Source organism: Tamandua tetradactyla, chromosome 11 (genome assembly GCF_023851605.1).
Source record: "Tamandua tetradactyla isolate mTamTet1 chromosome 11, mTamTet1.pri, whole genome shotgun sequence".
Classification (NCBI taxonomy): Eukaryota; Metazoa; Chordata; class Mammalia; order Pilosa; family Myrmecophagidae; genus Tamandua; species Tamandua tetradactyla.
The window spans coordinates 76535788-76557693 of record NC_135337.1 but is presented as its reverse complement, the minus strand read 5'-3'; the positions used below and the strand labels follow the sequence as shown (position 1 = coordinate 76557693).

The following is a 21906-nucleotide window of genomic DNA, read 5'->3' as shown; positions in this document are numbered from 1 at the left end:
GGAGACTGCGTTGGAAAGCACTCCCTCTCATTTTCAGTGGGGATTGCCTGCCATCTGGTGTATCCTGAGGACACTAAAGGAGCAAGGATTTGGCCTCCCCACTGGACATCCTACACTAGGGGAATTTTCTACTAGGTCTCAAAAGACCCAGTAGGCCGTACAAAGGATGGAGCATTCTGATAGCTCAATAATACAGGATTGCCGTGTATTTTTCTCTTTCTTCTCTTTATAGATTCCATTAAGTACTTACTGTTTGTCTCCAGCATTCCAGGCACTGGGGAGGCAATGGGACATGAACAAGGGATGCGAAAAATGTTTACATTCTAGTGGCTGTAGACACCAAAGGATACAAACTTCAGTGAGTAGGGAGACATGGGTGCACAGTGACATGTTGTTTCCCAGAAAAGCTATAACGGGGCATGTCTGGGTTTCCAGGTAATGTGATGTCTATGCCATGTATCTTTTTATAGATCACTCTAAGTCCACAGGGACTGCACGTGTATAACTTGCCTGGATAGTATTCCTCTCTGCCACCAACTTGGATTCACTCTGCCCCGCGTCCCTTCCTTGGGAGTTTACTGGGAGGACTTAGTGGTCCCCTGCCCACCCCCCACCCCCAACTGCAAATGCGGTGAAAGGCTCCAAATTCCCCATTAAACAACTTCAAAGTCGGAGTCTCCAAATATAAAAGGCCTTTTTTATGACTTTCCCTTTGAAATTATTTGCCTAGGAGTAACGTGTTCAATTTAAGGCTGGCAATCACTGTGAAGACTTGGGAATTGCTGCAAAGTGAGAAAATTTAACCCAGGAGCTGTTTTGAAATATAATGAAATCTTTATGAATACAAAATTTAGCAATTGATGAAGTTGACACATTTTGGTAGATGTGGAGATAAATTGAATAAGGTTTTAGTTCTGATTTTGCAGTTTTTGTATTTTGGGAACAAATTTTATTTTTTTTCTCTTCCCTTTTAGGTCTCTTCCACCCCGACTCAGTGCTTGAGGGACGTAAGCCTGTTCTTTTCAGGCCTCCCAGTGCCTGCCAACATTTATTAAGTACTTACTGTATGCCATGTGCAATTATGTTTTTATGTTTATTAACTAATTTAATCTTGGTAAAGAGCCTATGAGGTATGTACTGTTATTAGTCCCTTGTTACAATTAAGGAGGCCGAAGCACAGAAAAATCATTTAGCTGCCTGGGGCCAGGCCGATAGTAAGGAGACTGGACCCCAAGCAGTCTGGCTCCAAGGCCTGTGCTTCCAACTTCTATCCTCTGGTTCTCATTCTTAGATGTGCAACAGCCCCTTTTTTACAATAAACATTTTGTCATACCTCTCTTCTCTCCTAAGATATAAATCAGAGCTGATATAAAGTACCTACATACAATTGGAAAACAAAACAAACACCTTATTACTCCCTGTCAGATAAAAAAGGAACAGGCAGGGACCTAAGCGGGTAAAGCAGTAGGGGCAGCTTCCAGGCCCCAACACCCTAAGCAGGGTGGTTCACAGAAATGGCAAACAACCCTTGGTAAAGTTATGGACTAAACAAGGAAGTTTTCCCTCAATTTATCCTCGAGTTGCAGTCTGGCAAAAATCGCTATGTATGAAAACTGTGAAGAATACTTTGTGTTTCTATGTAAAAGAGTCAGATTTCAGGCTCAGCTGATTAGAAAGGGGCTTTCCTTCCCCCAAAGCATGCCCAGGGCTTATCTTGATGGGGCTGGGGGGCCTTTCCTGAGTCTGTGGTGTTACACTTCAGGATCCTCCCACTTTCTAGAGAGTCCTCACCACAGCAGCCAAGACAAGATCTGAAAACGGGTCTTGGCCACAACCCTAGGCTGCCTCCTCTGAACATAGGCCAAGGCAGCTTTTATCGCCTAACATGGAAAGTCTGGGCCCTGGTTTTTAGACACTGGCTTGCAGAGAGGAAGAGATGGGGCAATCTGTACAGGAGGCAACTTGCCATGTGGGTCCCCTACACAACTCTGGGACACATTCTGCCAACCTGTCATTGGAAAATGACTCTAACAGTTGCAGCTGTGAGGGAAGCTCAAGAGGAAATTTACTTGCAGTAACTGAGGCCAACCCACTGCTGAGGTCCAGAGCCAACCTGCCTTTAATACTTGGTTTCTGCGGCAAGCTGGGTCAGGTTTTCAGATTGCTGTTTTAAAACTAAACACCCCAGCGGGAACGCAGCGTACTCTGGGAGAACAGGAAATTGTTGGGGGCAGGGGGAGCAGGGGGAGGCTGCCCTAGATACTGGAGGGGAGAGAAAGGAAGTTCCCAGCAGGCAGCACGGTGGATTAACCCTCACCTCACCACCCCAAGCCCAGGTTGCTGGGAAGCAGGCATATCCTTGCCCCCAGGTCACTGCACATGCTCCAACTCAGCCTTAGAGCCAGCAATCCTACCCTACCCCTGACGAGACAAGCTGGGCCTCTTCCACCCCGACACACCTGTGGGTATATGTTCCCTGTTAGCATCAGCTTTGTTTCTGCAGCAGCTCTCCTCTAGAGGAAGGGAAGGCTGCATTGTGCTATCACACCAGAGGATCCTGAGTGAGGGGGAATCGTACAGTTGCCTCCTGCAGGCCAAATCTGGCGAACGAGGTATCTTGCCAGGCAGAGGCTTTCAAGAAAAACATCAGAAACCCTTACAATTACCATAAAGAGATTTAAAATACAAACTTGCATTTCCAGAAAGCACTGCTGGGCCAGTGCCAAGACAGGGCTGTCCATCCACAGGGGCGCTCTGACCACCGCCTCTCTGCATGGCCAGATCCCCAACCACAGACCATGGCTCGCAGGTCCCCCAAGTCCTCATGGGAACCTCTCAACCACCTGAGAGGGTGAGGAAACAGGCAGAGAGAGGCCCAGGGACCCTTTTCTTCTGCAGATGGTCCACGACCTTGGGCAAGTCTCCCAAGTTTCAGTTTCTTCATCTGTAATATGGGTGGATGGATATCCGCCTCCATAGAGCGGCTGTAAGGATTCAGTAAGACTATGCACATCAGCACTCAGGCAGTGCCTGGCCCAGTTCATCAACACCTGGCCGTGCAGAAAACGGCCCCTTACGTGCCACAACCACGACACACACACGTGCACACAGGACTGAGAACCATAAACGTTTTATTAATGGAAAATGGAATGCCTCATAAACAGAAATCTTGTCTTAAAAATGGCAGAATGAGAACATTTATTACAAAAAAAAGAAAAGTGAGTTCACATTGTATTGAGCTACAATATGGTGGTAGAATTTGATTTTGCTTTTTAAAAGATGCCACAAGTTCAAGACAACTCTGGCTAACAGGTTCAACAGTGCTTCTGCCTACCTGAAAACACGGAGGGTATGGGATTTAGTAGCGGCGGGTAAAGTGAGGGTATTGGTGGGGGTGGGGGTGGGGGCCTCTGCTCCCCCGGTCCTGGCCAGCTGGTCCTCCACCTTCCAGTCCGCCACCTGGCACCACGTGGTCCTGGGAATGGCCCCCCTGTGCAAAGCCGCCTCGCCTAGGAACAAATTCAGACGTTTCCCCTCCAAGTACTTTAAGTTTTCATTGCAACATTGTTCAACAAACAACTCTGCAGCCTTACTAGAGGGCTTTTTTTCCAGGTGAGCAAAATCATAATCACATACTGCATTCCAGGTAATTGAAGAGTGTTATTTGTGTAAGTTGCAAAGAGATACTTTTGGTTTGTTTTTAAACCATCCCACCGGCAAGTTGAACAAACATGCAAAAGGGAGTAGAAATGAGGAGCAGGAAAGGAACAAGTCAACCTGATTCTCAGGCAAAACTTCTTACCCCGACATCCCGCCTCGGGTCGCCAGGTGCGCTGGCCCTGTCGGGCCAGACAAGCCTCTCTCACCACCTGGAAAAGAAGAGTGGGGCTGCAAATATTCCCTTCTTGAGGAAGCTTTTGGAAATTCTGGAGGGAGATAAGCCCTTTCTGAAGAATTCTGGGACCAGGCAGGCCCAGAGCTCCCAGTCACTCTTGCCCAATCCCCTCTGCCCACCTGCGTGGGGGAGCCAACCCCCACCTTGCCACCTGGTGTGCTCCCGGCCAGCCGTGTCCGTGTCCACACTGCCCTGCCAGGTGCGCTCCTGGTGATCTTCCAGCCTGGGATTGTGCTCTCCCCAGTCACGTCCACCCCTTTGCCAAAACAAAAAGCAGATATGGAGCCGTCTGGACAGGCATCTAAGGTCATATAACACTCCATGTTACTCCATGTAACACCCTCAGAGAGCTGGTGGCACAGCCTATCACAAGTCCCGGGAGCCCCCGAGAGAAATGGGCAAAGAAGAGGAATAGATGTTTCTCCAGCGAAGGCATGCAAATGGGCATAACGCACATAGAAAGATGTTCCACATCTTAAGCCACAGGGGAAAGCAATGAGACTACCTCACACCCACTAGGATGGACAATAACAAGTGTAAACATATGGATAAACTGGAATCTTTGTACATTCCTGGTGGAAACATAAAATGGTGCACCCACTGTAGAAAACAGTCTGGTGTTTCCTAGGTACCCAAGGGAAATGAACACATACACTCCCACAAAAATTTATACATGAATATTCATAGCAGCATCAGTTATTCATAATAGTCAAAAAGCAGAAACCAACAAAGCATCAAACAAGGGATGAAGAGATAAACAAAATGTGGTCTGTTTGTACAATGGAATATTATTTGGCCATAAAAAGGAATGAAGTTCTGATTCATGTGACAACATGGCTGAGCCTTTAAAACATGCTAAATGTAAACAAAATGCTACATATTTTATGATCCCTTGTTTGTGAAATGTCCAGAATATGTCAATCCCTGGAGACAGAAAGTAGATAGTGGCTACCCACAATTGGAGGAGAGAAGGGGATTGGGGAATGACGGCTAAGAGGTGCAGCAGGGTTTCTTTTTGGGGTGAGAAAATGTTTTACAATTGAGTGGTGATTCTCCAGAACATCAGACAGTTCCATCTTCCTACCCCATAATAGTGACAGACCCTTCCAATATGAAAAATTTAAAATTGCCATGACCCAAACAACCCTAAAGAGAGGGATGGAAAGATCAAAGGTGATGGTGGAGTTATACAGAGAAGATACGATTTAACAATTGAACATGAATGCTGAATCATTAAACTGATACCTCTTTTAGTCTCCAGTATTTTAGAGCACCTAGAAGTAAAACCTAAAACTGTGAAATTGTAATCCATGTCAATCTCTGAAATATGTTCTAAAACTAATTGTGGTGACGTGCTTTGGAATTTATAGCTTTTTTGTATATATGTTATTTTTCACAAAAAAGAAGGAAAAAAAGTCGATTGTGATGATAAAAAAAAAATTTAAGCCCTCTAGTGCCCTATTTTCTGGAGCAGCTAGAAGGAAAAATATGAGAGGATCATTTGGTAGCCCATGACAAACTCTGGGATTGGTCCTGTACCTAGAAGAGTGCTTTGAAAACTATTCTTTTTTTATTTCTTTGCTTTGTATATATGTTATATCATACAATTTAAAAAGTTAAAAAAAAAATTGAGTGGTGATAGTTGTACAACCCTGAGAATATACTAACAACTGCTGAACTGCATACTTCAAGTGGACAAACTGTCTGGTACATAGATCATATCCCAGTAAACCTGGTTTAAAAAGGGTATTTAGAAACTCTGGGAGATCAGAACCTACGTGTCACTCCAATGTTGTGGTATGAGGCCAACACACACCATGGACAGGCTGGGGAGCTAGGGGCCAAGCACAGTGGCTCGTGGAGGAGTCCGGATGAGGAAGCTGCACCAAGCCGGCTGGGCAAGCAGCCAGCCTCTTTAAGATCACGCACGCAACACAGATGCTGAGCTCAGGGACAAATACAAGACGAAGATACGCAGAGAAAAGAGTGTGAGGACAACCAAGGGTAGAGACCAGAAGACAGCCCTGCCACCAGCAATCTGAGCAGCCAGCTCATTTGGTACAGTAGACGTGTGCTGGCCATGAAGAAAGAACTTGGCAGGGGGCGACAGCAACTGAAAAAATACACGGCCTGCAGGTACCTCCAGTCAACAACACAAAGGTGAGTGCATGTGGGTGGAGGAAGTGGTCCAGAAAAGGCATCCAGCAAAGGGCAATTAAAAGGCTAATGCCAGACACTGCTCTTAGTCAGGAAGGCCCCCTCCCTGGCAAGGATGGGGTCTCACAGACGGGACTGTGGGTGTGGCTTGAGCCAGCAGGTGATGGCATCACCCATCACTGTGGGCTCAGATGCACTGAGTTAAGGCGCGATGACTCGATATCTGGGTAGGGTCTAGCCTACTGGTCCTCAACCCTGCCAGCACACTGACACCCCAGGGGTGGGGGCTTGCAGCAAGTACTGAGAAACCCTGATTCAGACCAACCGGGAGACAGGGAATAAAAGAGCCAAGAAGAACATGGTGTTGGTCTTAAAGTACCTGAAGAGGACTTCGGAGGGTTGGGGAGGGAGTCAAAGCTTCCATACCATTGATGAAGAGAAAGCCAAAAAAGGCTTAATTTAAGTTCATCAGCAAGAAAAACTTCTCCAGGGCCAGAGGTACCCCTTCAGCAGGTAGGGAGCAGCCCATCTACAGATATTCAAGCCCAGGGGGGTGACCCTGTGCCCCTTGCTCTCTAAGGAGTCGTGGGACTGGGTTCTAGGTCACCTGGGGCCCTGCATCTCTGAGTCTATCCCCTGAGCCTCCTAGAATTACCATCTGTGAATCAGGGTTTCCAACGGTGGGACCTTCAAAAGCCCATGCTAAGGCCCTGCCTTAGCGATACGTGCAGATGCACACATTGCCTGGTTTACTTTGAAGAGTGTTCTTGGCTAAGGAGCTGACCCACATCCCTGTCCCCGCTGTCCCAACAGCTCACCTGGGAGCAGGAGGCAGTGGGCGACCTTCACTCATCCTCTTGTCGTAGCCTCCCCAGCCATCACGTGAATCCCGGCCATGGCGCTCTGGCGGTCCTCCGTGGCCATGGCGCTCATCTGAGTAGTGCTGGAGTGCATGAGAGGGACAGAGAGCCTCTAACCACATCCCCCTTCCATGACTCTGTTGGAACCCTGCCTGTGACCAGGGCAGTGGAGCCTCAGGTCCACTCCTGAATGTGCCCCCAGATGCTCTGCTCTCAACAATGACACAGGAGCCCTCCATCCTCTAGAGGCCACACGGTCTCTCTCTTGCTATCTGACAAAGAAGCAAATGTCGCAAATGCGAATAATCTGGCAATCCTTGGCAACCAATTCCAAACTCAGGAACTAAAAAGATGGAAGTGGCAAAAGAAAGCTGTCTCAAAAATCACAGCAAGATTTAAAATGCAATTGTCCCAATGCCTGCCCCCATGCTCTCTTGGAGGCTGCACGTCATCACCCTCAGCCAGGTTTCTCTTTCCTGTGAGCTCACCCCCTCTGAACTGCTCAGGGACCTTGGCAGGGACCCCTTGTGCAGTTCTGCCTCCACTTCCCAGGCAGTGCCTGGAACAGAGCAGAGCAAACCCATCAAAAGATGGACTGAATGGTGATGCCCTAAGTGCTGCTAAGCTACACTTGGGGGCATTCTGGGGTGTCCCACAGTGCCTATACTTGAAGGCACTTAAGCATGCAGACATGCAATAGATACTTGCAATTTCTACCAAACATGATTAAGCAAGAACAATCCTTGTATTATAAACAGACACAGTCACCAGAAAATAATCAAATATTTGCACTTCTACTTCTTTTGGAACTGACATTTCCACACGCATGAGACATGTAAGTTAGTTGTTGATTCTAACTCTCTAGAATTGAAGACCAGCCCTGGACTGGGCAGAGCACCTCCACTGCAGACTGGGCCTGGGTTTTACTCACTTGCCCATCTCGTTCTCCCATCACCGACCTGGAACCTTCCCTCCTGCAAAAAGAAAATATCTCATTCACATAGCAGCCAACGATACTATACCATATGTTTGCAAGCCATACTGCAGTCTCACAACTGGGATAGCTATTCTGTTTTGCCACGTAAAAACTATAACTTACTGACCTGAAAACAAACAAACAAACAACGAAAAATAAAAACAACTAAAGTCTAAAGGCTTTTCCCTGGAAGCGGAAGGAAGAGCTTCCCCTGGAGAGGTCTGAGAAATACAGCCCCACACTGTGAAGACTGACTCGAACTCTCTGGCCAGCTGACAAAAACCAGGGTAACCGGGACATACAGAAGCCCCAGAGGATCCCAAAACTCAGGTGTGCCTGCACACACACACGACTCACACCAAGTCTGACAGCAGCTCCAGAACTGATTTTCATCCCCACTTCCTACCCTAGATGGTTAAATGGCTCAACAAGCATAGTAGCACCCCCATTCTTTAAGTGGAAAATAGAACGCATCTTTTTAACTCCCACTTGGTACATCGCACCCCTGTACAGCCACCTCCTCCCCTGTAGGGACCAGGACCCTGGGCTATGCCTACTCAAAGCCCTATCCAGATCTGAACAGGATGATTCCAGAGGTCGGGTGATCATAGGAGAAAGGGGCAATGAGGGTATGGCTATGGTGATCACAGCCATGAGCTGTGAGCAGCACACTGTGCTGAAACACATCCTCTGACAGCTCAGTGTGTGTGTGTAGGGGGGAGGCCCAGCAGATAGGACACATGGGCTCAGGGCCTGCTCCACCCCTCCACCCCTGGACCCACCCCTGCACAAGCTCACGGGTAGATCACAGAGCCCAGGAGACTGTGTTTCTCCTCCTGGGAACAGAATGAAGTGGGCCACCTGAGCTCTGAGGAAGATCCTGCCTTGAAAGTCTAGTACTTGGCAAGTGTCTGCCCAATTCCATCACTTTCCTCAAGTTCTGTGTTTTCTAAATCCCATGCACAATGGACCAAAGGTACTCACTCCCTTTAGATTTCCTAAGTAAATTAGATGTTGAAAGAATAGGCAGAGCTCCGACCTCTCTCTCTGTTTTGGGCTAAGGGGCTGATAAAGTTGAAATGGCCTGGGGTACAGGCTCCAGGGGAAGGGACTGCTGACCTGTCAACTGCATGGTCCTGGTACTGGCCCCGGTCGCGGTGGTCGAAGTCGTGAAAGCGGTGATCCGGCCGGGGGAAGTCCGGACGGTATCTGTCTTCCATCGTAGCTCGCTTTCCTTCTGGCCAACAGGCGCCATCTCGCCTGTTGTTTTATTTTAAAAAGAATGCAGATTTCACTTATGAAAAAGAACACAGAAAGAGCTGGAGGTGGGGAGGAAAGTTCTCTCTCCAGGCCCAGGATCATTTAAAATGTCCTGTAGGGCTAATCTCTCAACATTCAATCATTATCACTATGATTTGATAAATTAAAATCCCCCAAACTGCCAAGAGTCACACTGGAATTCTTATCTGACAACCCCGAGGAAAGGACTGCTGTGAGCTAATTGTATCACAGGCTGTTAATCCCTCGATCCCCGCATGAGCTCAAACACATGTGAAATGAAATATTTGATTCTTCTGAAAAGGTTTTTGAGTTGCCACATTTTTACTGTCCCTGCCTTCCACAGTAACCTGAATCTTCTCTAATTTTTTTTTTTTTTTTTTTTTTGCAAAAGCAAAGTGAATTAGATCAGGAGATAATGAACTACACAGAGCTCAGGACGGCATCCCATTATCTTCTTCCTGATTTCTGCCAGAAAACTAGACTCACGGGGGACAGGGTGATGGGTGAGCGTCAATTAAGCAGCTCAGAGGAACCAGAGACCAATAAACCTACTTTTTAAGTCAGAAGGCAATTTTCTTTTTAACGGTGCCTCCTCGGTTGCCCCCTCTACAAGGACTAAGGATAGAGACTGCCGTGGCGGCCACCGCTGGCCTGATGCACATTTACTGGGCTCCATCAGGAACCACCGTGCAAGTTCTAGGACACCCGAAGATGAAACCGGCACAGACAAACACTTTACCAAATGTAAACTGTCCAGATTCTTTAAAGAAAAAGTTGCACACCCACTGGATTGTGATATGAACATAAACTTTAGGGGATGGTAACATCAGTTCTGAAGATGGCGCCAGATTCCAAATTAAATCTCCCAAGTATCCATGCAAAAGTGAACAGAAACAGAACCATTTATTCGAAACACCACCCCCAGCCTCATTCCAAGCCTTCGTCCTGAACAGACGGCGAGGCGCCTGGCAGAGATTTGCCTGTTCCTGTCTCCCTGGGTCCTTGAGGGTACCCGTGGGGCGGGGTGTTCTCACCGCCCGTCGTCGTAGGGCCTGCGGAGGGCAGGCCGCCGCTCCTGCTCATAGCGTAGCTGCTCTTGCTGGCGCCGCAGCTCCTCCCGCTCTCGGTGGATGCGCTCCTGCTCTTTCCTCCGCTCACGCTCCACGCGTACCCGCTCACGCTCCAGGCGTTCCCGATGACACTCCAGCTGCAAGCGTTCACGCTGGAGCCGGGCCTTCTCCTTCTTGCTGTGGAAGGCCAAGATGCGCTGCTCCCTCTCCCGCTGCTCACGCTCTCTGGGGAAGCAGACAAAGACCACCCTGAACTTCCCATGGGATGGCACTTGAAAGTCCAAGCACCATGCTTGCCAGAAGCTTGGGGATTCCAGGTTGCTGAGGCTCACTAGCTTGGACTCCAGGCTCCTGCTGCCCTCTACCACTCCCAGCCCCTCACCCAGCTGTTTTGACCAGCTGGGAGCTCCAGCTCCAAATTTTCCCTTTTTCAAAAAAGGCAAGCCCAGCAGCGAGCTGGGGGTGAAGGACGTGAAGGTAGGAGGGACACAGCAGCCCTGGGCAAGAGCAGGAAGACATGGCTTAAAGGCACCCAAACAAAGGCATAAGAAATTAAGGGTAGGAGCTAGGATAATGCACAGCACGGTCCCTTGAGGGGGGACAGATGGCCACTATTGTGAAGGGTGACAGATATACATGCAAAGCCTAGAGAGAAGACTAAGTCCCCAAGGGGTGAAGTGTTCTTTAGCCCTCTCGGTAAGGGTTACCCTTGTAACCTGCCTGTTTTTTTTCCACCTGCCTCAAATATATATTTTTTAATGACTGCTGTTCTGAAAGGAGCTGGGGAAGTATGGGGATGGGGGGAGCTAGGCATGACGGAGGAGGCCTTGCCTATACTTGTCTACACTTCAGCCAGGGCCACTGACAGCACACTGGAAGCTGAGGTGACTTGGATGTCCTGCTCCGGGCCCTGGGGGAGGTGTTACTTTCAGCCCTTCTCAATCCCTTTCTTGGTTCCTCGAAAGGCTCCAAAGCAAGGGTGAGTGAGTCGAAAGCAAAAGACCTAGGAATGGGATCAAAAAGCTTCACAGCCTATTTTTATTTTTCAAAGAGGAAGAGAAGCTATATATGCAGAGAAGCTCAAGCTACAGAAAGAAACACAAAAGTACATCACTGGAAAACTTTCCATGTGATCCATTTTAGCTCAAGAAAATTTCCCAAATGCTGCGATGTAAAGTTTTTGTCTCACCGAGCTACCTGTGAGGAAACACGGCAGCCATGGGGAACTGTGCAAGTCCCAACATGAAACGGCAGAATGGAAAGTGAAATGACAGACCTATTTCAAAACCAGGTGTTGGAAGACTGCAGCTTTAACAAAGAGACAGGTAAAGAATGTCACTGGGGGACTGCTACTGCCTCAAAATGCTACTCAATGCAAACTTTTTTTTTTTTTAACCAAAAGTACTCCTACAAATAATGTACCTAGCAATACTGTCATGTGGCTTTACCAAAATAAAACGGCAATGGAAAATGCAGTTTTGATCTTTACATAGAAGGCTTCTGTGTGCAAGACTGATGCTGCAACATCAGGGACCAGTCCATGAAAGCCACGCTTAGGGGAGCTTTCTACATGGGCCAAGGTCCAACTTCAGCTAGAGAAGTGCTGTTTGGCAAAAATGGGCTCTGGTGAGTTGGATGCCATCCATCACTGGCATCTGACAGCTCATTCACAAATGAGTATGAAGACTTTCCTTTGGTCTCAGATTAAATACCAGATCGCCTCTCAGGCCACACAGGAGGAGACCATTTGGGAGAGAAGGGTGACCATGTCCATTGGAAACCAAAAACCCATCAGCCTCGTTCTGTTCCCACTCACCGCCGCCTCTCCGTTTCTCGGATTTCCCGTTCCCGCTGCCTCTGGCGCTCCCGCTCCCTTTGCTCCTTGATTTTGTCAAACGACAAGATGTCTCTCTTCTCTTTGCTTTCTGATTTGCGGTCCTGACTCTTGGAGCTCTGTTCACCCAAATTGGTTTATTAATGTCAGAAAAATAATTTCAAAAATACACTAAGGAAATTAAATATACATATCTGGGTTAGACGACGGTTCTTTCGTCCCACATAGTTTATATAGATGGCTGTGGTCTCCAACAGGAGCTCCCGGCACAGCCTGCTTCACCCCAAGGCTGAGTTACACTGCTTAAGGTCTAGAAGGGCACTAATGGAAGAGAAAGGTTGGACAAAACCTCTTAATACCAACAGGCAGTAACAGCCAAATCCTCTACATGATGCAAAACTAAATGAGGATTCTGAGAGCCTGGTGGCCAGTGCAGGGGCTAAGCCACACAAAGCCAAGTAACCCATCCCGGCAGCAGGGGACAATGGCTGGATGAGTGTCACCTTCACTTTTCAAGTGCAGCTCAGGCCGGCAGACAGCCAAACAACAGATAAAACAAAGGGGCTTTCAGGCAAAACGGACTCCTAACCAGGCACAAAACATTAATGGTCAACTTCTACCATGCCACTCCTAAGCCTCTAGAGGGCAGTGACACCCCAACTGTCAATGAAGCAAACAGCATGGAACCCAGGGCCTAATGCAGACCCACAGACTCACCAGGGGCAGGGGCCTGGAAGGTGACATTTTAAAACAAGCTCCTCAGCTCATTTTCTTAAATAGCTCACATGGTTTTGGGGGAGGGGGCAGGGCAGGGCAGGACCACTCACAAACAATAAAAATCAGAGATCTCCGATAGAAAAATGGACAAAGGTTATGGTCAGGCTTTTTACAAAAATACTTCTGTGTTCCTAGAGAACAATGTCATTATAAGGAAAGGCACCCTACCTAAGGCATGATGATGACAGTCCTCAACTATGAGAGGGGCAAGTAACTGAAGTCTGTTCATACCCACTTCAGTGGGAATGAGGAAACAGGCTCTTGCACAGGTGCAAGCTGGTACGGAGGGCTACATGGCAGTGATGAGACGGCATTAGACTCCTGAGTCTACAGCCCGGCTTAGAGACTTAGACAGACAGACAGACAGACAGACAGACAGACACACACACACACACTATAAACAGAAGTACTCTTACCATCTTTCTGAAAAGTAATTTGATGAAACCTAACAAAAATGAGTACCTACATTTTTTGACTTAGTGACCTCACCGATAGGCTTTTACCAAATAAATAAAGAGCTTGCCAAGAGATGTCTACAAATGTTTGTCATGGAAGTTTTCACTGGGGGCAGTGGGAACAACTGTGTCCACCAATAGGGAACTTCATGAGATGACCACAGCATACCCAGAAACCTAGTAATAGAGTGTGGAGGAAAATGGACACACACAACCACCTGGATGGGTCTCAAGGGCATCATGCTCAGGAAAACAGCCCATCTGTAAAGGTTACATACGGTATAATTTCATTAAGTAACATCCTTGCAATGACAAGATCTATATAGAGAGATGGGAAGAAGACACATTCATGGTTTCTGGGGGTTTCCAGGGGTTGGGTGGGGATGGGTGGTGGTGACAAAGTGGCAGCCCAAGGGACAGCTTGCAGGGAGGGAGCAGTTTGCACCTTGGCTGCGGTAGTGGTCACACAAACCTACACAAGCAATAAAATGTCACAGTCCTTAGCACACACCTTAGAGCAACGTCAACCTCCTGGTCTCCGTACTGTACCAGAGTCAAGGGAAGATGCAACCACTGGGGGAAACATGGCAAGGGGGGCACAGGAACTCTGCACTGTCTTTGCAACTTCCTCTGACTATCGCTATTTAAAAACAAAAAGTTACTTTAAAAAAGGAGAGGCAATATAACCGCCAGAGGGTTACTAGGCCAGATATGTCCCGAAACCCAGAGGGGCCAGCCTCTCCAGGAGCATCAACTAGTTTCACCCCCATCCTATATCGTCAACACCCTTTTCAACATGAAGTTAGAACAGGCATTGTCCAAAGATCCTTAAGGACCAGGAAAAGGATCAAAGGAGAAAGTGGAATTATAACAGAGAAGATAGGATTTAACACATGAGTATGACTGGTGAATCATTATTTTGATAGCTCTTTAAACCTCCAGCGTTTTGGAGCAGCTAGAAGGAAAATCTGAAATTGTGGAAAAGTAACCCATAATAAACTCTGAAATCTGTTCCGTGTCTACATGTTAAATTGTACTTTGAAAACTGTTGCTTTTCCTTTCTTTTAGAATGTTGTATTTCACACCAAAAAACATCAAAATATTTTTAAAAAAAGGAGAGGCAAAACTGTTTGTCTCAGGATGAAAAGAACCCCAAAGTCCACTCAACACAAAAAGGTGCAGGATAGCAAGATTCAGTGTACACTTCTGCCCTCTGGGGCTTTTATGCAACCTTAGGGAGAGTGCCCCAAGGGGAGGTGGGAGGCCCCAGAGGTGGCAGGGAGGCTTCTGCTGGCCTTTGTGGTCTCTTTCTGTACCACCTATAGTATTCCTTGTGTTTCTATTCATGTGTTCCTTGTTTCTCTTGATCTTTTTAACATCAATCATTTGGGTAGTAAGAGTATGGCTTTTTTTTGTTTGTTTTCTTCTCTAGATTTCCCTTACATTTTGCGATTTTCATGTACCCATATGGAAAAGGGCATTAGGAATTGTTGCTTTACAGTTTCTTTAGACTTTGTTTTTTAGAAGGGAATGAGCCAAACAAGATGCCACTATCATGTCCAACTGTGTGTACAACTCCAGAAAAGAAGCTCATTATCTGATAACAGAAACACACTCAGTTTCAGTTCTCATTTTCATTTTGGTTAATTTAACAGAGGACTAGGAAACCAACTAAAGAAAACTAATAAGCTGCTATTTAAGTAACTGAAGCGTAGACCCTGCCTTCCAATTTGAAAAGCCTGGGTCTTTCCCAGCCTACCTAGCAGTGAGCAGTACTTTACCAATCAGTCCCCATCCCAAGAGATGAGATAACCTGATAGAGAATGGGCAAAAGGGCAGCCTATTTAAAGAAAGCAAATAGGAGTAAGCACTGTTTTAAAAGAAGTTTTAGAAAGGAATTTTGTGTCTGTACAAATAATGTGTACAATCAGCAACATGCAAAATCCTGAGTACTTAGTGCTTTAAAGAATTTTAAAGGGAAAACAACAGTTTTCATACGTAAATCAACAGTCAAACAGCTATCAAAACAGCTGGACCTGAGAGGGCAGAAGCAATACTTACTCTTTCTTTTGACCTGCTTGTGGTTTTCACACTAATGACAGGCTCTCCTTTCGATTTATCCATTACGACTGTCCGTTCCATTCCTCGGCTTCCTTCAGGACAAAACACAGCTGCCTATCAGATACGCTGGTGCATCAACTTTCCAACTGCAAGCAGCACTTAAAGAGTACGACTGCAGGCTTTAGACTCACCATCAGTCAAGTGACTGGGAGCTCCACTCCTTATCTTTCTGTTTATTACAATATAATGAGCATTCAGATGTGGTCACTTAGGGTACTAAGCGGCTGGCATCCCTGGTTAAGGTCTCTGCTAATCTAGAGTGAAGAGGCTGCGGTATGTTCACAGATGTAAAATGCATTTTGTGACATGCACCACAAACACATCCTCCCCACAGAATTCTTTCACTCCTCACACTAAATTCTCATAGCTCCAGGATAACAACTTATATTCCTGCTCCTCCCACACATTCTGCAACGATCTGCAGAAGCCGGCCTGTGTACTCTTTATCAGATGCTGCCGTCCCCAGGCTGCACAGCTGAAGTGCGTGGGAGTCTCACCAGATGTGTGGGCTTTCCTCCATTCATCTACAGTAACAGCTTCCAAACCAGCGCTCTCGCTCCATGACACAGTAACCGGGCGCAAACCACCGGAACAATTACTTATTGAGGGAGATTTACAATACTTGAGGAACATTTTAGAAACGCATTTCTCTTGAGATTGCTGGTAAATTACCCCAAACGCTTAAATTCTAACTTGTAATGCATGTAACAAATTTCAGTGCTCCAGATGGTTGAGTTTTGTTTTTGTTTTTATGAAGAAACTGGTTTATTTTTTGCCACAAAACGTTCTCATGAAATCTCGTGCAAATTTTAAGGTGAAGAACACAAAATGACAATTAAGAAGTGGAATGTTCCAAAGACACCCACCTCAACCGGTACAGCTGTTTTGAGGCTTTCATTCCCTCTACATTTTATACTGCCTGCCTTCAAGATCAAAGCAGAAATACCTGACTACATACCTGCAGAACTCCATCAAATTAGTCACAAGAAACCAGCACAATTCTTTCACTTGCAAATATCACAATATATTTTGCAAAACTCAATTGAAAAGCAAGAACCCAGGCTACTGAGTCATCAATAAATATAAAACTGTCAAGAGTATTTCCAGATTTCTGAGGCTGTAGAGGAAAATTCCTTAATCTATTTTGTCACCTAAACCTGTTTCTTTGCTAACTTCCTATAAACAGCAAAACTAAGAAAGTCTCCCAAAAGCTTGCTGTGCGTGCTTTAGCTCTGGAACACTACAGAATACTACGCCCATCAGGCTTCCCCCTTTCATTAACACTAATGAAACAACTCTAATCACCTGATTTGGTAACTCGAGACCGATTTGCAGGCCCCGGTTTCAGCTCATCTTGGTCTTTTTCTTCCTTTTTAATGTCTTCAGGGCTTTTTTCCTCCTTTTTCTCAATCATCTCTTCTTTCTTAATTACGGTTCTATTTAAAAACAAGGTTATCAAGGTTGAATTCCTGAAATTCTGAAACAGACACAGTTCACAGAGCCTTACTCACACATATCCAGGCTTCCACACAAAACAAATTGCTGACAATGACAATGCACCTCTTCAGACTTAATCCCTATTTCCTCTAAAGTTATTTGCTAATCCAGAAATAAGCATAATGTGGAGGCACATGGGTATGTTTTACCAAATTGTTAGAGGCACTGGTATATTAGAGGCACATGTAGGTAAATGGAAAATATTCCAACTATATAAAAAACCTATAAAAATTCTAAATATTCTCATTAAGTTTTGTAGGAAAAGAAAAAACAAAATACCTTCTCCAAATAAATACAGTATAACAGAAAATGGAGGTACAGTATGTGGATGTGAGGCTCCTATTGCCTAAAACAAAAGGTCTTCTACCCTTAATACCAACACACCAGATTGGCAATTTTTGCAATTTTGGAGGGTAAAATGGCACATTACATGCCAGCAAAAAAATGGCAACTGTTAGTAACATTTGACCAAAGCCAATTTCATTTTAAAGACTGAAATAAATCATCTTAGCCATTGAAAGTTGTCTCCCATATTTCCCGATGCTGTTTGTCTCAGGCAATTAAATTACACACTTATTTGTGGAACGGTGCCAGGTTCCAGAATAGGAAAGGCAGACACCGTGGAATCCTCCAGGAAGCACTTCTTCCCTCTCTTCCCTGCTGACTAGAAGCTCTAGCCCTGCAAGGAAACCTTTCCCAGTGCCCCATGTCTCATTCTTTCCCCTCCAAAACTTCTAGAGCATGGAGTTGTGGCGGTGGTTATTTCTTTTTTAAAAATAATATTCATTTTAATAAAAAACTTTAAACACCCCAATAATCAGTGATGTATAGTAGAAATGACAATTGTAAATGTTTCTGCTAATAGATTAGTTTCCCTTTCTAAAAAATAAGACTCTTTAGATAGAGCTGAAGTCAAAGATACATTTGTCCCCTCTACCAGCTCTGGCTGGCAATCTGACCAAGAGTGGTTCAGATCCATCTCTTGTGGCCTTATACACAAGTTCACCTAACTTTGGTAATCAACAGTATGGTGTGATCTGGTCTAATCTTTAAATTGACATACATGGGCTCATACTTTGTTTACTGTTCTTTGTTTTTTTACCTGGTATGTTTTAAAGATTCATAATTTGTATGGATACCCATGACTTTAGATCCTTTCAACTGAGGCCTAAGATTCCACTGGTATTTACTTGTCCACTTTCTCAAACAGGGATGGCTTCTAGTGACTATGTGACGACAAATAAAGCTAACATGAATCACCTCTGATGTGCTGCTTTAGCTATTCTGCGGCTGGGTTTCTGGGTAGATTAAAAAATGCCCAGACAGAAGGAACTACTCCTACTTGGCTTTGTAACTCACGTGGCACTTTCTGGACACATAGGAATGTGCCACGAGCATCAATTAAGTTAGAAAGTCATTTTAAAAGAGTAAATAAAACCACAGGGAAAGTCTTTCATTACCCATCCAAGATGAGCAGAGATAAGCCCTTTCTTTAGAAAGCTTCTCTATTTCACTTAGGTTGACTACTAAACCTAGAAACACTGAAAACAAAAGGGAAGTGAATGAAGGTGTTTATTTGAAGAATAAGGTAAAAATCTATTCTAAAAACACTCAATAAAAACCACTTGAAAGGGGTGTGAGACCTTCCTGGCAACATGGGACAGAAATCCTAGAATGAGCTGAGACCCAGCATCAAGGGATTGAGAAAAACCCCTAGAATGAGCTGAGACTCAGCATCAAGGGATTGAATAAGCTTTTCGACTAAAAGAAGAAAGAGAAATGAGACAAAAAAAAGTGTCAATGGCTGAGAGATTTCAGAGTTGGGAGGTTATCCTGGAGGTTATTCTTACGCATTATATAGATATCCTCTTTTTAGTTAAGGTATAATGGAGAGGCTGGAAGGAAGTGCCTGAAAATGTAGAGCTATATTCCAGTAGCCAAGTTTCTTGAGGATGATTGTATAATGATACAGCTTTCACAATGTGACTGTGTGATTGTGAAAACCTTCTGTCTGATGCTTCTTTTATCTACCTTGTCAACAGACAAGTAAAAATATGGAATAAAAATAAATAATAGGGGTAACAAATGTTAAAAAAAATTTAGATTGAAATACTAGTGATCTCCCATTCAAGTATTAACCAGGACCGACCTTGCTTAGTTTCCGAGATCAGACAAGATTGGGCACATTCAGGGTGGTATGGCTGCAGATAAGTTAAGAATGTTTGTGTTTGTTTGGTGTTCACTGGTATTTAAAAAAAAAAAAATTAGAAAAAAAAAAACAAAAAACAAAACCACTTGAAGGCAGTTGTCTACAACATTTTGAGCAAATTGCTGGGTTCTGAGCAATAGCCCTAGGGGATTAAAATCCCAGCCTGGCCATTTCCTTGCTGGGCTGGGTACCCTTGGGCTAGTCACTCTCCCTCTCTGAATCTTTCTCTTCCACACAGAGTACACACCTCACAGGACGTCCCAAGGACTACGTGGATGTCGCATTTCAAATGCTAATCATGATACCACCTGACAGCCAGTTATCACCTCTGTTTTTTCACAAACATGTCTCACTTTTGTGATCAGAAAAAGGAACAAAACATACCTCCCAAGACTCTTCACAGTAACAGTACCCCTCAAGAATCCCTCGAATCTGCAAGTACAGATTCTTAGCAATGCAGACAGATTGCTATTTCAGAGAAGCTGCTATAATCATGGGTCTCACTCCCAAGTACACAAAGGCTGATTTGACACCCATTATTCATGAGCCTACAAATTCCAATTTGACCAAGATGTAAAATGGCGGTTACATCTTTAAAAATCAAGTTCAACTTATGATGATGTCCACTGAAGTGTTTACGCAGCTATAGATTTTCTTATGTAAAACCAACAACAGAATGAAATTATTGCAAGACTAGCAGATTCTTGTCAAAGGCTTAATTCTGAGAGTGTGAGATGACCTAGAAGTAAAAATAAATAGGGTGGATAATATAAATTTAAAGCATAAACTCAGCTTTCTAAGAACAGCGGTGTACCAGGTATAATCAATGTATACCTTCTCAAAAAAGGTGAGGTCTACAATTTCGCTGAAAGTATAAATAAGCAATGCTTGCTTTGAAGATCTACCCCTAGCCTGTTTTGATTAAAGATCTAAGTCACTTCCTCAGTGAACAGAATCTCAGACCCATGGGTTCCAAACTGCTGTGTCAAGGGGCTTCAGGTGGCTCAGTGAACTCACAGGGGACCCCGGGTATAATTCGAGTGTTTGAGAGAAATACAGCAATACTTGACATCTGTCAGACACCACACTCACTACTAGCTTGAGGTCATTCATTTCAACATTAATTCAGGCTGCACTGCTTTGGATATCCTATTTCTGCAAAGCCAGGTTTTTGGCAGTTGCTGTCATAAAAAACAAGAACCACACAAAATTAATGCAGATCAGGAGATGATTCTTCCTTCCAAGCTCTGAGAAGCTGCCTAGGGCCCAATACATTAAGAAACAAATGCAAGTATCCTTTGACGTTATGTATATCTTTTTTCAAATGGCTATTCTGTTGTTAGGCTACAAATGCTCGTTAAGGATTATCTGAATCCATTTTTAAAAGATACAGGTCACTTCACTATAAACATCTTTAAAGTAGAAAGCTGAACACTGCAGTGACAGCAGGAGGAGAAAGTCACCTGAAATTTAAAACGAGAAGCGGGTGAAGCCGTTAAGTATAGAAGGACACAGGCATTTGTTTCGCAAGTGATGTTGTTGCTGCCACCTGCCCCCCTCCCAGTCAAATCAAGAGAAAGGTTTTTTGAAATCACTTTACTTTTCAATTTTGATCTCCACAGAATGATGTCTGTCAACACTAGATGATTTTTCCTTCTTCACTTCACACTCTTTTCTGTCGGAGAGCTTTTTCCCAGCAGGTTCATTTTTGGCCTAGAATAGAATATGGATAGAAACGATGAACATGTCAGGTTTTCTGACTTGTAAACCTCGTGTGTTACAATGGAGAACAACTGCCTCACCTTTTCGACGGAGATCATTCTTCCGTGCAATTCAGTTCTGTGAAGATGGTTAATACACTTTGTAGCCTCATCAGATGTTGACATGGTGACAAATCCATAGCATCGAGCCCCAGGGCTGCGGGCATTGGTTACTACTTTGGCTCCAACAACCTGCAAGAAGGGCATTCTTATTTCCTCTAACAACCAACCAAGAACTTAGAAAGATTAACAGCTAACAACCAGCAACCAGAACTGTTTCCACTTCTTATATATTTTATCAACCCAGAAACTGTTAGCTCCTGGTAATTAGCTATTAATTTGGTTCAAATTAACCTAAGCCCATCAAAACATAATTGCTTTTGAAGCAAGATCATCCCTCACAGTGAGAAAAAACAAGTTAAACCACACAGCTGAACCGTGAACTTCACTAAGTTCACTTCTGATTAATCAAAAGTTTTCCCATTCTGTTTATTTTTCCACTTCCATTGTCCCCAAAGGCTGAGAGACCGACTCGGAATGTGCTCAGCTGCAGGTAGGTCAAGACTGAGAACAGCTAGGACAGAGACGCAGACGGTCGACTATGTTCCCCCAGGAGAAAACTTCTGCTTCTGGCCAAGACATAGCATTTACTCTTCCGCCTAAAGCAGATAAGGAACTGGTGGGAAAAGAGGTAACAATGATGCCTGGATATCGTACACTAGGCTGCCCAGGACAGGGAGGCCTGAGAGAGGGGAGACACAGGAGGGGAACCCCGTGATTGCCCCAGTTTACTGCTTGGACTTCTCAGGCCATGGGGCATGGAGCAGGGGACAGCAAGGCTGCTACATTTCATGGAAGAGACTCCCAGAGGAGAGAGCTGCACAGATCTGCAGAGGCCCGGGTCTTGAGCCAAATGCTGACCAGCAAGCAGGGAGAAAAGCTCCAGAGGCCAAGGAAAGAAGCCCCGAGAGGAGCAGAGGGAATAATCCTCATGAACTGCAAGTGGTTCATGTC

At 45.1% G+C, this 21906-nt stretch overlaps 1 protein-coding gene across 1 annotated transcript in view; it reads right to left on the bottom strand.

The window, feature by feature from the left end:
• Positions 1-3114: 3114 nt before the first annotated feature.
• SAFB2 (scaffold attachment factor B2) overlaps positions 3115-21906 on the bottom strand; it is a 39183-nt gene continuing 20391 nt past the window's right edge. The window contains exons 10-21 of the mRNA XM_077121052.1: positions 20935-21084; positions 20733-20845; positions 16732-16862; positions 15367-15458; positions 12056-12192; positions 10204-10464; positions 9008-9148; positions 7844-7886; positions 6871-6995; positions 4039-4151; positions 3803-3869; positions 3115-3509 (exon numbers count right to left, since the gene is read on the bottom strand). Coding sequence (XP_076977167.1) covers positions 3359-3509; positions 3803-3869; positions 4039-4151; positions 6871-6995; positions 7844-7886; positions 9008-9148; positions 10204-10464; positions 12056-12192; positions 15367-15458; positions 16732-16862; positions 20733-20845; positions 20935-21084 — 1524 coding nt within the window. The 3' untranslated portion in view covers positions 3115-3358. The remainder of the gene's footprint in view (positions 3510-3802; positions 3870-4038; positions 4152-6870; positions 6996-7843; positions 7887-9007; positions 9149-10203; positions 10465-12055; positions 12193-15366; positions 15459-16731; positions 16863-20732; positions 20846-20934; positions 21085-21906) is intronic.